The sequence below is a fragment of the Penicillium robsamsonii genome (genome assembly GCF_028829455.1).
Source record: "Penicillium robsamsonii strain IBT 29466 chromosome Unknown utg000005l_segment0_segment0, whole genome shotgun sequence".
NCBI classification, from domain to species: Eukaryota; Fungi; Ascomycota; class Eurotiomycetes; order Eurotiales; family Aspergillaceae; genus Penicillium; species Penicillium robsamsonii.
In genome coordinates, this window is record NW_026643223.1 from 1,875,744 (window position 1) to 1,888,403 (window position 12,660).

The 12,660-nt window shown below is 48.3% G+C and overlaps 5 protein-coding genes across 5 annotated transcripts; 2 read left to right on the forward strand and 3 right to left on the reverse strand.

The window, feature by feature from the left end:
- Window positions 1-142: 142 nt before the first annotated feature.
- On the reverse strand, window positions 143-709 carry S10a (40S ribosomal protein uS10; the record flags this gene model as incomplete). The annotated part of the gene is made up of 3 exons (XM_057233010.1): window positions 143-227; window positions 310-533; window positions 668-709. The coding sequence occupies 3 exons, from the start codon at window positions 707-709 to the stop codon at window positions 143-145; spliced, it is 351 nt and encodes a 116-aa protein (XP_057082552.1).
- A 408-nt stretch (window positions 710-1,117) lies between these two features.
- N7447_008749 (ASCC2 family CUE domain-containing protein) lies at window positions 1,118-3,214 on the forward strand (the record flags this gene model as incomplete). Its single annotated transcript, XM_057233011.1, has 1 exon — window positions 1,118-3,214. The coding sequence occupies one exon, from the start codon at window positions 1,118-1,120 to the stop codon at window positions 3,212-3,214; it is 2,097 nt and encodes a 698-aa protein (XP_057082553.1).
- A 267-nt stretch (window positions 3,215-3,481) lies between these two features.
- N7447_008750 (fatty acid desaturase) lies at window positions 3,482-5,217 on the reverse strand (the record flags this gene model as incomplete). Its single annotated transcript, XM_057233012.1, has 2 exons — window positions 3,482-4,946; window positions 5,012-5,217. 2 exons carry the CDS (start codon window positions 5,215-5,217, stop codon window positions 3,482-3,484), a joined length of 1,671 nt encoding a protein of 556 aa, XP_057082554.1.
- Window positions 5,218-5,487: 270 nt separating this feature from the next.
- N7447_008751 (phosphoribomutase PRM15) lies at window positions 5,488-7,726 on the forward strand (the record flags this gene model as incomplete). The annotated part of the gene is made up of 9 exons (XM_057233013.1): window positions 5,488-5,493; window positions 5,544-5,588; window positions 5,645-5,723; window positions 5,779-6,098; window positions 6,137-6,193; window positions 6,221-6,463; window positions 6,515-6,804; window positions 6,860-7,536; window positions 7,590-7,726. Coding segments are annotated over 9 exons (1,854 nt in total), but the record flags the coding sequence as incomplete, so codon positions are not given.
- A 2,184-nt stretch (window positions 7,727-9,910) lies between these two features.
- Window positions 9,911-11,681, reverse strand: N7447_008752 (uncharacterized protein; the record flags this gene model as incomplete). Its single annotated transcript, XM_057233014.1, has 10 exons — window positions 9,911-9,953; window positions 10,000-10,162; window positions 10,216-10,370; window positions 10,431-10,671; window positions 10,729-10,803; window positions 10,862-10,892; window positions 10,953-11,092; window positions 11,146-11,427; window positions 11,489-11,621; window positions 11,679-11,681. The coding sequence occupies 10 exons, from the start codon at window positions 11,679-11,681 to the stop codon at window positions 9,911-9,913; spliced, it is 1,266 nt and encodes a 421-aa protein (XP_057082556.1).
- Between the last annotated feature and the right edge of the window lie 979 nt (window positions 11,682-12,660).

Sequence of the window (12,660 nt, forward strand, 5' to 3'; positions counted from 1 at the left end):
ATTTTAAATATTTCAGGTCCCAGCGGGATCTCCCGCAGCGCGCAACAAGACATGCGGGCCAGAACCGGCTCAAAGGTCGCGCTGTGCACTCCAAATTGGCCAATCCACGATCCCTCCCTGAGGCAAGCCCAGCCTAGCGCATTTATGCGGCAATGGTGACCTCAACCTCAACACCGGCCTCGATGTTGATGATGATCTGCTTGACGGTCTCGGTGGGGGCGAGGAGACTAAGATATCATGTCAGCAACTGCATCTTCTAGGTGCCGTAGCGATATTGCCACAACTAAATAGGGCGGGGCAAAAACTTACTCAATGAGACGCTTGTGGATGCGCATCTCGTACTTGTCCCAGGTCTTGGAACCCTCACCGTTGGGGGTCTTACGGGTGGAGATCTGGAGGGTCTTGGTGGGAAGACGGACGGGGCCCTTGACCTGGAGGGACTTGGAGCGAGCACGGTCAATCAGCTCCTGGCAGACCTTCTCGAGGGAGGCAACCTTGCGGGAGGTGAGGGTGATGCGGATCTTGTGGACCTTCTGTAGAGCAGACGAGAGACAATTAGTACTAAGCTTGTATTGGCGAAGTCCAATGACACATTGCACACAGCGACAGCGACAGCGAGGCACAGCAGCGATGTGCGACAGTGACCATTGGATCAGGGACAACGTACAGGGCCCTCGCCGAACTCCTTCTCGGGCTTCTGGAAAGACATCTTGAATTTGAATGGACTGAAACGGGTTAGTAATTCGATTCGGGAATTTCAAGAGTTAGAAAAAGGGAGCGCGCACAATTTAAAAGGCGATTGCCGTCAAGACCTGAACTACTAGGCTCGGTAAAGTGATGATGGCTGTTGAAGTGATGTGGATCGAGAATTCCATATCCAAAAAGTTCAGTGCGAAATTCTTGGCGCTTCGGTTATCAAACACTAAACCCCTTTGGGTCCCCTTTCAGTGATTGCTTATGTCATCTCTCAATAAGGACATGAGACCGCCAAGTGATGGCATTCGAGATGATAATCATGAGCTGACGGGTGGTTGCGTGTTTTTTCCTCTAGTTCTTGCTTCTTTCTCTTTTAAGATTCTTCCTATATCTCCAATCACAACCACCTTAGTTCACCCCAATGGCGGAGTTCCCGCCGCTGGCTCCAGTGCCCTCCCCCGCAGTGCGGAGGACAATCCCATCAAATGACTGGGAAGCTTGTCTAGATGCATGGATGGCCCTGTTGGGGATCCGCCTGAATGCGTCAGATCAACAATTTAAGGTTGCAGCCCCCGAAGATGTATCAATACCCCCATTCCTGGGATCTTATTATCAATACACGGCTGCGGGGGATTCTAGTCTACAAAGTGGACCTAAAGCTCGACAACTTCGGAAGCTCTGCTTCCTGGCGACAAGGAGATATATACTGGATCTCTCCAACCCCCCAGACGGAATTCTGGACTGGAGACTTCTTGGCAATCTATCGTGCTGTTACCCTTCAAGCGCGGCCTTGAAGACGTCATTATCAAGTGCCTGGGATCTACACCGTGACAAGATCACTTCCAGTATCGAGAGAGCAAAAGCTGTTGTGATCAAGAACATCTCTTCACCCAACTCATCCTCAAACCCCGAAGTCATTTCTGACATCCGCCGTCTGACCATCCTTGCTTCAGTGCTGCCAGCATGTGGCCAGGAGGTCATGGCGGGCTCCGACTTCCTGGATACGATAGCGGAAGCGTATCAGTCAAAAGGTGCCCGGGAGGAGTTCCGTAAGATTCTCGTTGCTAACATGTACGTCGGACTCGTTTCATTACTGAAGGAGCCTGTCAATTTGTCTTCGTTATTGGATCAGCTATTCAGCCTCAAAGCCACTGCTCGAGTGGGAGCACCGAAAATGAAGAAGGAACCAACTCTACTATCTGATGTCATTTGCAGCTCAGACTTGCTTATTCGGCTGGAGAAGTATCTGAGCATTCACCCCCAGAAACGGGGGCAAGACCTCCTTGCCAGCTTGCGCACGTATCAGGTGGAATCAAAGTCGCTACACCATCGGTATCAAAAGCGCAAGAAAGTGGACAAAGGAAAAGCAGTGTCCTCGGATCCGATTGTTTTAGGAGAACTTCACGCACACAAGATGTCACTAGTCACTCAAGTACAAGACCTCTTCCCCGATCTTGGTTCAGCCTTTGTTGTACGGCTACTGGACTTCTACAACGATAACCCTGAGACTATCGTCGCCCACCTTCTCGACGACTCACTTCCCATGGAACTCCAGTCTCTAGATCGATCCGAGCAACTGCCTGCCCCAGCGGAACCTCACCATAGCCATCTCGCACCACAGCCAACACCACCCGCCATACCATCACCTAAATTCGCACCACTCCCAACCCGCAAGAATATCTTCGATGAAGACGTGGACATCGCGGAACTAAGCCGCTCTGGCGAAGCGAAAGGCAAACTACACTTCGGCCGTGCCGACGCAGACCAAACAGCCGACACACTCCTCTCAGATCACAGCAAACACGCAGCAAACAAAGCAGCAATCCTCTCTGCCCTAGCAACCTTCGACTCAGACGACGACGAGCGCGACGATACCTACGACACAGCCGATGTAGGCGGCGCCATTGACGGAGCCACAGGTGGCGCAGACGGCGAAGCGGAAGCAGCTCAGCGCGAACGCCGTGCAGCTGATATGGAAACAGTCCTCTTCCGAACATACAAGTCCAATCCAGGACTCTTCGCCCGCGATTCAGCGACTCGCCGCTCACAGCCGCGCGCGTCGTTGAAGCGCGAGACCGAAATGACCGACGAGGCTATCGAGGGCTGGGCTGTCATGCTAGCGCGTGATCCGAGGCGTCTCGCTAAACTCGAAGCCCGGCTGGCTATGGACGCTGGCGGGTCGGCTGGTGCTGGGCCACTTAATCAGCCTGAGTTGCGTCCTACATCTTACAGGAGGCCGCAGCCTCGTGAAGATGGGGATGGTTCTGACGAGGGCGAGTCCTCTGGCCATGCTGGTTCACGGGGTGGCAGAGGAGGCGGTGGAAGTGGTGGACGAGGGCGGGGTGGCGGCGGTCGTGGTCGTGGAGGCCGTGGTGGTGGCCCTCCGTCTGGCGGCCAGGCGCCGGATAGTGCGGCATCGAGACAGAGGAAGGAAGAGAACAAGAGTAGTCAGGCAAATCACAACCGTCGACAACAGCGTGCGAAGAAGATGGCACGTGGCGGTGGGTTGCCTGGCTAAGCATATGAAGGGATTGAGTTGGTTATATATGGATACAATGCGGCATAAGAGCATTTATCATTTTCTTTCTATCTGGTAATGATCATGGATGTAATTTACACAAAATTTGTTTGGCTTGTACAACAAGAGCCACGACGCATCGAAAAGAAAGCATTCAGTTGATTCATTAATATACCTCGGCACATATAAAATGCGGTATAGGCAGTCGTGATAACATGTGTACACAGGGAAAGTCGTACTTGGCCAGCAAGGAACTGACAATTCGTATCAGTGGTGATCGGAGAAGACTCCGCCCTCGGAAATAGATTTGCGGCACTCCTCCATGAGGCGGACCTGCTTCGCGACTTCACCAAGGTGGCTGATAACCTCCTTGTTACCATCGTAGAAGGTGAAGATGGCATAGGGAATACCAGTATCGCGGCAGAACTCTATGACGAACTTCTGCGTACGGCGCAGGTTGTGGCGCGGGATCCGCGGGTAAAGATGGTGAATGGCCTGGAATTGCAAGCCACCGTGGAAGAAATCCAGCCATGTAGGGCAGTCGACGTCCATAGTGGTCCGAAGCATCTTCTGCGCGAAGGACTCACCAACACCTAGGTCGGCGGTCGACATAGCGAAGTGCGATAATGTGATTTGGACGTGTAGTGGGGAGGAGACAATGTGTGAGACGAGGAGGAAGATGATACGGCTGCTTGCATCAGGAATCGTCTTGTACATAACACCATAGCCAAACCAGGTCCAGAAAAAGACCTGTCCGACAAGCTCAAACCAAACATGCCACCAAGCGGGACCTCTTTTAGGAGCTTGCCCCTTTAGCAGATACTCCCAACTCAAGGCGTAGAGATTGAACCGTGCGAGCATCATAATAGGGTAGTAAGAGTAATTCTGAAATTTGAGTAAAAATCGAGCTGGGGCGTCGAAGGTCATGATTCGATCGTAATAAGTACTCCGAAGGCTCGTGAGGAAGCGATGCGAGATAGCGAAGAATGGTATATGCTCGATATCCGGATCATGCTCTGGCTCATTGGTCACAATGTGGTGAACGTTGTGGCTTCGTTTCCACCACCCGAGACTTAATCCTCCGAGATAGTCTGCGATGAGCATACCAATGACAGTATCCACATGGAAGTTGTGTGTAATGCCCATATGACCAGCATCATGGGCGGTGAAAACAAGCTGATGCCAGAAACAGCCGAGGAAGAATGCCGAGGTAGCCCACCATCCCATGCGGAGAAATATGTAGGAAAGACCTGCAAAAAGTGTATATCGGCAGCATTCGATGAAGTAACAAGAGTAGTTGCAGTCGTAAAGTCCCTCAGCTTTGATACGCTCGTGCAGTGCGCGATATTTTCGTTTGATCTCTTCCTGATTTGCGGTATCCAAGGAGGGATACTTAGCAGTGTCGAAAACGATTTCCTCCCGTGTTCTCGCATCCAAAAAGGCAGGCTTGGCCGGAGTTTGGTCGGTCACAGTGGTTCCAGTCGATTTCCGTTGACGAACTGTAGATTTCGAGTCGACGGCATCGAATATCGGCGAGGGAGGAGTTGATCCTTCTTGACTGGAGTTACCAGAGCTTTCTTGAGTTGTTGAATCCTCATCACTCAAGCACGTGTCTTCGGTATAGGCACGGAACTTGCCGCCCTGGATTGGGGGTAGGAAGTTGATCCATGTTCCTTCAATTCGTCCGATCTGGTATGAGGGCATGCGGTGGCGGGCTTCTTCGGAGTGTAAACTGCATGTGGCCGGTTTCAGTTAGACTGATCAGAGGTTGTGATATTTGCCGTTCTAAGAACATACGCGTTGATCTCATCTGTCGCATCCCTGCCCACCATATGCTTGATTGGCTTCTCCCCTCCGGGATGGTATTTAATGAATGGGTCTACCTTTAGGACACGGTCCTGGTAGATTATGATATGTTTGCCCTCCGCAATGAGGCCTTCGATATATCGTCGAGTCAAGAGGGTGTCCTTCCGGGACGGTCGGAACGCGGCGGTCTTCTCCATGGTGTGAGGTTCGGTGAGAGGGGGTGTGTAGGGGTCCAATAACAACAATGGTGGGTTTACAATGACATTGCTAGTCGAACTAAGAAACCCACAAAATGCAAAAGGCAGAATGTAAGATGCAAATAAACAAAAGAAAGAATGAGATTAAAGGCAGAAGCGTTGCAAGGGCTATGGGGCGGAAGTGGATAACAGCGGGACCGATCAGCCCATGTGATTGTCCACCTTTCACACCACATACTCGAGTACCTCCAGGCACATAAATTTAACTCGATGGCCGTGAGTCGTAACTCTATGGTATTGATTATATTGATCTAACTATGTCATAGCAATCACTTTCCTCCTTGACAGAGCAATGGCTCCAATGGGACCAGGTCAATATGATTCATGTTTCATCTCGTGGCATGACCCCGCTGATTCGGATATATAGGATCCTACGACTCGCGCAGAAATAGAAAAATTGCGGGACTCCAACGCCACTGAGGAGCTGGAAAAGCGCCTTCGGAATCGTACGTACTTTTTAATGCCTTTGTCAGTGCGTATCTAATCTGTGTATGCATTTAGGTATTGAGTTCGGAACAGCTGGTCTGCGAGGCTGCATGGCCGCAGGGTTCTCCTGCATGAATTCTTTGATAGTCATACAAGCCTCACAGGGGCTGGCCAAGTTCATTCGAGACAAACGTCCTGAGATTGCCTCGAACGGTGTGGTCATTGGACATGATGCGCGTCACAATTCTGCGAAATTCGCCGCACTCGCTGCCAACGCTTTCATCGCGCAACGTATCCCCGTTTGGTTCTTCAATGAGGAAGGACCAACACCGATGGTGGCGTTTGGTGTAATTCATTTCGGTGCTGCAGCAGGTATTATGGTGACGGCGAGCCACGTAGGTCTTCCCTGAAATTACTTTTATAGATGTATTAGCTAATTGGCTCGAAGAACCCACCCCAGGACAATGGTATGTTACTCATCTCTGACGCTGTAATATAATTGCTAAAAGTTTCATAGGCTACAAAGTGTAAGAATCGTGGATCTATATCAGGGAGACTGCTGACAAAATCATCTTGTAGCTACTCGAGCAATGGTGCCCAGATCAACCGACCCGAGGACGGACAAATAGCACAGTTGATTCAAGAGAATCTTGAGCCATGGCCGACCGCATGGTCGGAATTGAGCCCAGGCGAATTCCTGCGCGCGGACTCTTACCAGAAATTGCTACCTCACTACAGCAGCCAAGTCGCAGAATTCATGGTGTGTTGTGGTGTGTTCTTTAAGGTAGCCAATCTAACGAGCCTATCCTAGAAAACTACTGTGACAGACTGGCAACCCCCGAGACCATTCGTTTATACACCCCTGCACGGCGTGGGAGGTTTGGTTCTCCCAAATCTGTGCCGCTCACTTGGGATTAGCGACTTTGTATCTGTTGTTACCCAAGAAAAGCCCGATCCTGACTTCCCCACCGTGAAGTTCCCCAACCCGGAAGAGGCTGGGGCTTTAGATCTTGCTATTGAGACTGCAGACCAAGAAGGAAAGACCTTGATCATCGCAAACGACCCCGACGCGGACCGCTTTGCCGTAGCGGAGAAAGTGGAGTGAGTCTTACTTTGCCGAATGCCATAAATTGGGCTTAACTAATGTGCTTTCCAGTGGGAAATGGCATACTTTGACTGGAAACCACGTTGGTGTCCTTTTAGCATCCCATTTATTGGATTCCTACGATGCTAGCAAAGATTGGTCCCACGTCGCGGTATTGACTACAACGGTGTCGAGTGGGATGCTCGGAAAGATGGCAGCTGCAAAGGGAATGCACTTCGAGGAGACATTGACAGGGTTCAAGTGGATGGCTAATGTTGCCCGGGACCTAGAGAAAAAGGGAAAGACGATTCCTTTTGCATACGAGGAGGCACTGGGATACATGTTCCCAGCTGTGTGCTATGACAAAGACGGCATTACGGCAGCTGCAGTCTTCCTTGCAGCGGAGGCGAAATGGAGAGCACAGGGGTTGACCGCATATGCCAAGCTGCAGCAACTGTTCGGTGAATTCGGCCACCACGAGACCTTGAATAACTACTTCCGATCGCCTAATCCACAGCTCACCTCAACATTGTTCCAGGGCATCCGAGGCAGCGCAGGCCTTGCGAATATGCAGTTTGGTCCCTTTAAGATCTTGCGATGGAGAGATTTGACCGAAGGCTACGACTCCAGCACCCCTGATAACAAGCCAGACCTACCTGAAGATCCAACAAGCCAGATGCTTACGCTGTGGCTGGCCGGTGGGGTTCGCTTCACATTCCGAGGTTCGGGGACAGAGCCCAAGGTCAAATGTACGTTTTCCCACTCTCTTACAAACGAATCAGCCACTGACAGATTAATATAGTTTATATCGAGAGTTGTGGAGACTCTCGCGAAGACGCCGTCAAAGCAGTCTGCGATGCATTCCTCACTATTCGGGAAGAATGGGTACAGCGCTTTACGCCTTCGATGACATATAGCAAGCAGCTTTCCACGTCATCTGGTAATATTTTGAACGTTGAATGAACCCGTGTCTAAAGTAGCTGCACCTGCACTACTCGTTATTGAAATATTACAACTAGAATATGAGGACCTGTGGGATTGTCGCCGAAAATGACAGCTTTTGAGGCTAGAAACGGCTGCCTTTCCACCCGTAACTTTGGACGTCCAGCCGCCCCTTGACCGCCCACTACCCTATAACACCACTATTCTGCACCCGCCTAGCACTTTTAGTCATCCTCCGGTCCTAGTTAATATTAACGCTCGACTTACATATAGTTATTCCCCTCGTTTCCACTAGCGACTAAAACGACGCCGAAAATGGCTCCCCTTTAGCTAAATCTAAACCCCTGTAACGGGCTCTGCCCGGGCTCACTACTAAACTCAGCCAGAGTTTCTCATCGAGGCGGCTCCGCGCTCACCGCAGCCAGGGTCTCTGACCGCGGTCAGAAACTAGGAGTATCTGCCAGTGTTCACCGCCTTAGAAGAACACGACATCACTGTCGAACAACCACACAGTATAACTCCTTAAGCTTTAGTTAAACAGCATGCAGGCACCGTTCAATTGAATCAATTCGACTGTAGCCTTTTACACTACTATAGAGAATCATTAGGAGGTTCGAGATAGGTTAGCTGAATAGCCTTTAAAGTCAAGCTGCAACCTTTTAGAGCAGCTAGTACTAGTTAAATATAGTGCTCATAAGACCTTGGTTCTGTCATATCAAACATCCAGTGGTAATACCTCTCCGAATCCTCGTGGCCCTTCGTGTCACGAAACCCTAATACCAATTCTTTCAAGTTAAAGAGGAGATTAAAAGCAAGGTTTATCAAAGTTGAATCTCTTCTACTTCTATGGTCTCTTGTTGCTCAGCACATGTCCGTCGTATCGTCTTATAAACACGCGTGTATAAAGGGGGATCGCTTGAAAGATATTCCAATTTGTCCCAGTCCTCACGACCGTCCACGTCATCGTAACCTTCGCATATATCGACATAAGCATCAGGAGTGAGGATCTACGTTTTGAAAATGTTGGAACATATGCGTTGGAGCACCTGTCACTTTGGTATTGTCTTGTCACCCTGATATGCACTACTCATGCACTAGGGCTAGACCCGTATGTAGTACTGGGGTCGTTACCCATAGAACTCCAGAAGAGACATCTATCTATGAACTAATCTACTTATTCGCCTCAAGGCAAATACCCTGTTCACTTAACTGTGTACACAGTACCTAGCTGGTGAGACCAACAGAAAACATCATAATTTCGTATCTCTAGCTCAAGGTCAGTCTTTGATTCCATAGATGATTCGTCCATGGATCCTTACCAGGATTTAGCATTGGGGCGACGTATTCGAAGGAGACGATATATCGACGCAAGTTTAATTCCAGAATACTTTCCAACAAGTCAAATCCCTCATTCGAAAATTCAATGCTGATTTTGCAAAATAGGACAGGTAAGCAGACGTCCCTCATTCGCCTGCTGGTGAGTGAAAGCTGTTTGATTTCTCGATTGTCAAGACACTTCACAATGTCGAAGAGAACTTCGGTAGACAGCAGCTCCATACTATTGAATCAATGAATTTCAGCCGTACCAGAATATTTCAGGAGGGTTAGGAGGTGATGCTAGGGGATGCAAACGAAGTGGGCGGCCTGTATATAGGTAGGGCTTTAGTTCATTATTGAAAACTCCAGTTTACGTCTTTTTCTTACAATGAGTTAGTGGAAGGTTTTTGCAATGTGATGGTCAAAGAATAGAACAATCATTAATGTGTTTATCTGCGTAAAACTTGCAAAACTATTGGTCTGAGATCGAGAAATGAGTGCACTCAGCAGTCTATAAATATACAAAGTAAGCCCTCAGAAGATATGGTCCGTTCTCCTGTTTTTTCAAGGAAAAGCAGTATCCTAACTCTTCACTTTCAAAAAAATTGTCTGTTTTGTCACTGTTGTTAGTTAGAGAGTTACATATCACTGAATTTACCAAACATTGTTAAGCCGCCGGATTTTCACAACTCAATTCTCTCTTCTTTCCCGTGTGCTTCATAAACCCTAAGTAGCTCTCATCCATTTCTCTTCGAGTAACCGAACTTGTATGGCGAGTTCAATTTTATGACGGTTTGCCTGCGTGCCCAGATTAGCAAGACTTCTAGTAGTATTCTTAAATGGGATATGTACTTTGTGAGAGCGTCATCGACATTCCGAAGGAGCAAACTTGCAAAGCAGGCAAGCCCTGTTAAAAATGACATTAGTCACACGGTTCTAGACAAAGGACATACGATTCTGGTTGCGCATTACCTCCAAAGACTATACTGACGAGGTAAATCAGTCTAAATGCATCCGCATAGACAGACCTTAAGGCATCTTCTCCCGTGGCAATAATTGCTGGTGTTACGTCTTTCACAGAACTCATCGCGCCGACAGATCCAGACATCAAAGACTCTAACATTCAAGTTAGCCACTCCGCTCGTACTCAGGCGACTTTAATGTGTTACCAATGAAAGAAGGAACTGATGAATCCTTCAAGCCAGCCTCAATCACAGCTTTGGTGACTGCAGGTGTCATATTCGTCGACACTTTCGAACTGAAGATACTCCCATATATAGCGAAGGCGACGGCGCCGCCTGTAGCTCGGGACGAACCTGTTCGGCTATTTTGAACCAGTCAGAACTTCCTCCCAGAATTTAGTTTCCGCAAGGTCAAGACATACCCAGTAGCGATACCTATATGAGTGTCGGCAGCTCCGAATTGTATAACGAGCACGGTGATGATCTGAGCTGCACCGAGACAGAAAGCAGCGGCAGTCATAATTCCAATTGCATCCTGTGGTCTATGTTGATTAATGGTCGACATCGCTGCAACCAACACAGTCTGTAGCACCGTAATAGCGACGAACTGCCACTTTGTCTTGCCGATTTTAGCGAACAACGCACCGCCCACAAATGCACCAACTGAGTAGAGGTTAGTATTCCATCAGGCTTGACAACAAGCCTATATTGAACACTTACTACTTGCCGGTCCATTGTATGCGAAGCTATACCAACCGACCTTAGAAAGTGACGTCGTAAACAAGAGTTGTACCTCTAGAAGTGCATCGATTAGTGAAGAGTTTGGCATGCCGTTTGATTTTAATATTCCTACCCTGCGGCCACCAAACCTGAAGGCTGATGAGCTGGGTAAAGCATTAGTGATTGTTTAATTATTGAACTGGGACAGCATGTGGGCTACATACCAACATCCCGGAGACAAAATTAGCCATCAGGGGCATGACAAACCCTCTGACGTTCTTGAAAATGCTTGGGGGGCACAACTTGGAGATATTATCGGAACCAAATATCTCCCAAATCGGAAGAGCAATGAAAGCTGTAACTGCTAGAGCAATTTTAGTTTTCTAGTTGGTAAAAAGAATTGCAAGGGCGATTTACCTCCAAGAATCAATGGAACCAAGACTGGGACACTGAGCCAAGGGAATGGATTATTCGCGAAAGACACTCCCAAAATGAAGCTTGTTAGCCCACCGCCAAAGAGGAGCAACCCAATGAAGTCGAGCTGCTTTAATTGCTGCCATCGGGTTTTGCCTTCTGTATGCAAACCAAAGAAATTGGGAGGCCAATAGAAGAGTATAACGAGCAGTAAGGCCCATCCATTTGAGAGAATACCGATGTAGAACGTCCAACGCCAAGACAAGTGTGAGATAATGGCGTAGGCTATTGGAAGCTCATTATAAATTAGCTAGAGAATTGTAGCAACGAAGCTGAGTCAACCGACCTATGACAGATCCGAAGGCAGAGCCCGGCAGAGCTGCTAGACTGAGAAACGCCAGAGCATTGCCTCTGGATCTTTTCGGCACGATCTCGTTGGCAGCTGCAAAAGCAAGTAATTGAGGCCCGGCACCGATACCCTGAAATTCAACTTAACGTCCCATAGTTACTAGTTCGCCTAGAGGAAAAGTACTCACCATTAACGCGGTTCCTGCGATGATAGTATTTATAGACTCGGCCCTAGAAAATGCATAAGTATATGGAGGACACTTGTTATTATTCAATAACGAACCGTGAACCAATACAACTACCTATATCCAGATTAGAAGTGATGCATTTTTAACCGCTAGTTAAATTGTCAATTAACCAATCAAGCCCAACATGTTCCCTACAATCATGAAATTCCTTCGTCCAAAAATATCGCTGCACCGTCCTGCTACAGTTTGGGTTATAGCTGTTGCAAGCTGCCAAGCTGTTGCAATCCAGTTGGTATGAGGTGAAGGCCTAACTTCCTTATTGATGGTGAGAAGAATTGCAGCGGGAAGCACAAAAGAAAACAATGAAGCTTCGTAGCTAAATGCCAGTGCCTAGAAAACGGTGTGAGAAAGGGCTCCATTACAAATAGAGTATCTTGAGAGACCAACGACAATGGCTAGGATGGTTCGAAGGTTCATCGGACGATTTTCAAATTCTTCAATTTCATCTGAAATTTGAATCCCGGGCGAAGAATGTCCCTCGTGATGCACATTGTCCCGCAGGGCAATTTCTTTGGTCTCCATCCCTAAGAGTTATACTTTCATGGGTTGTATTCCAACAGTTCGTAACAGAAGAAATGACATGAAAAACTGGGAAGTTGTTTCGCAGCTGTTGCGCTCAATGAGAAATAGTTATATAATAGTAATCGGTCCCAAAGAACTAGTGATCTAGGTAATAATTGTTCTTGGTAGTAAGTTTCCTGAGATTACTCAAGTTAGTTTAAGATTTGTGTTTGGAATGATCGAGTCGAGAGAGATCGCCTCGACATTTTTCTTAAGGTTTGATCGACTCGATCACTCCAGGGCTGTATGTCACTCTTCCCCGCAAAAGCCTTGGGCAGTCTCGACAAGGTCGATGACGGCTCGAAACTATTTACACCTGACTAGGCCACTCTGCCAATGTTGTTGTTCCGTTTTGCATTTA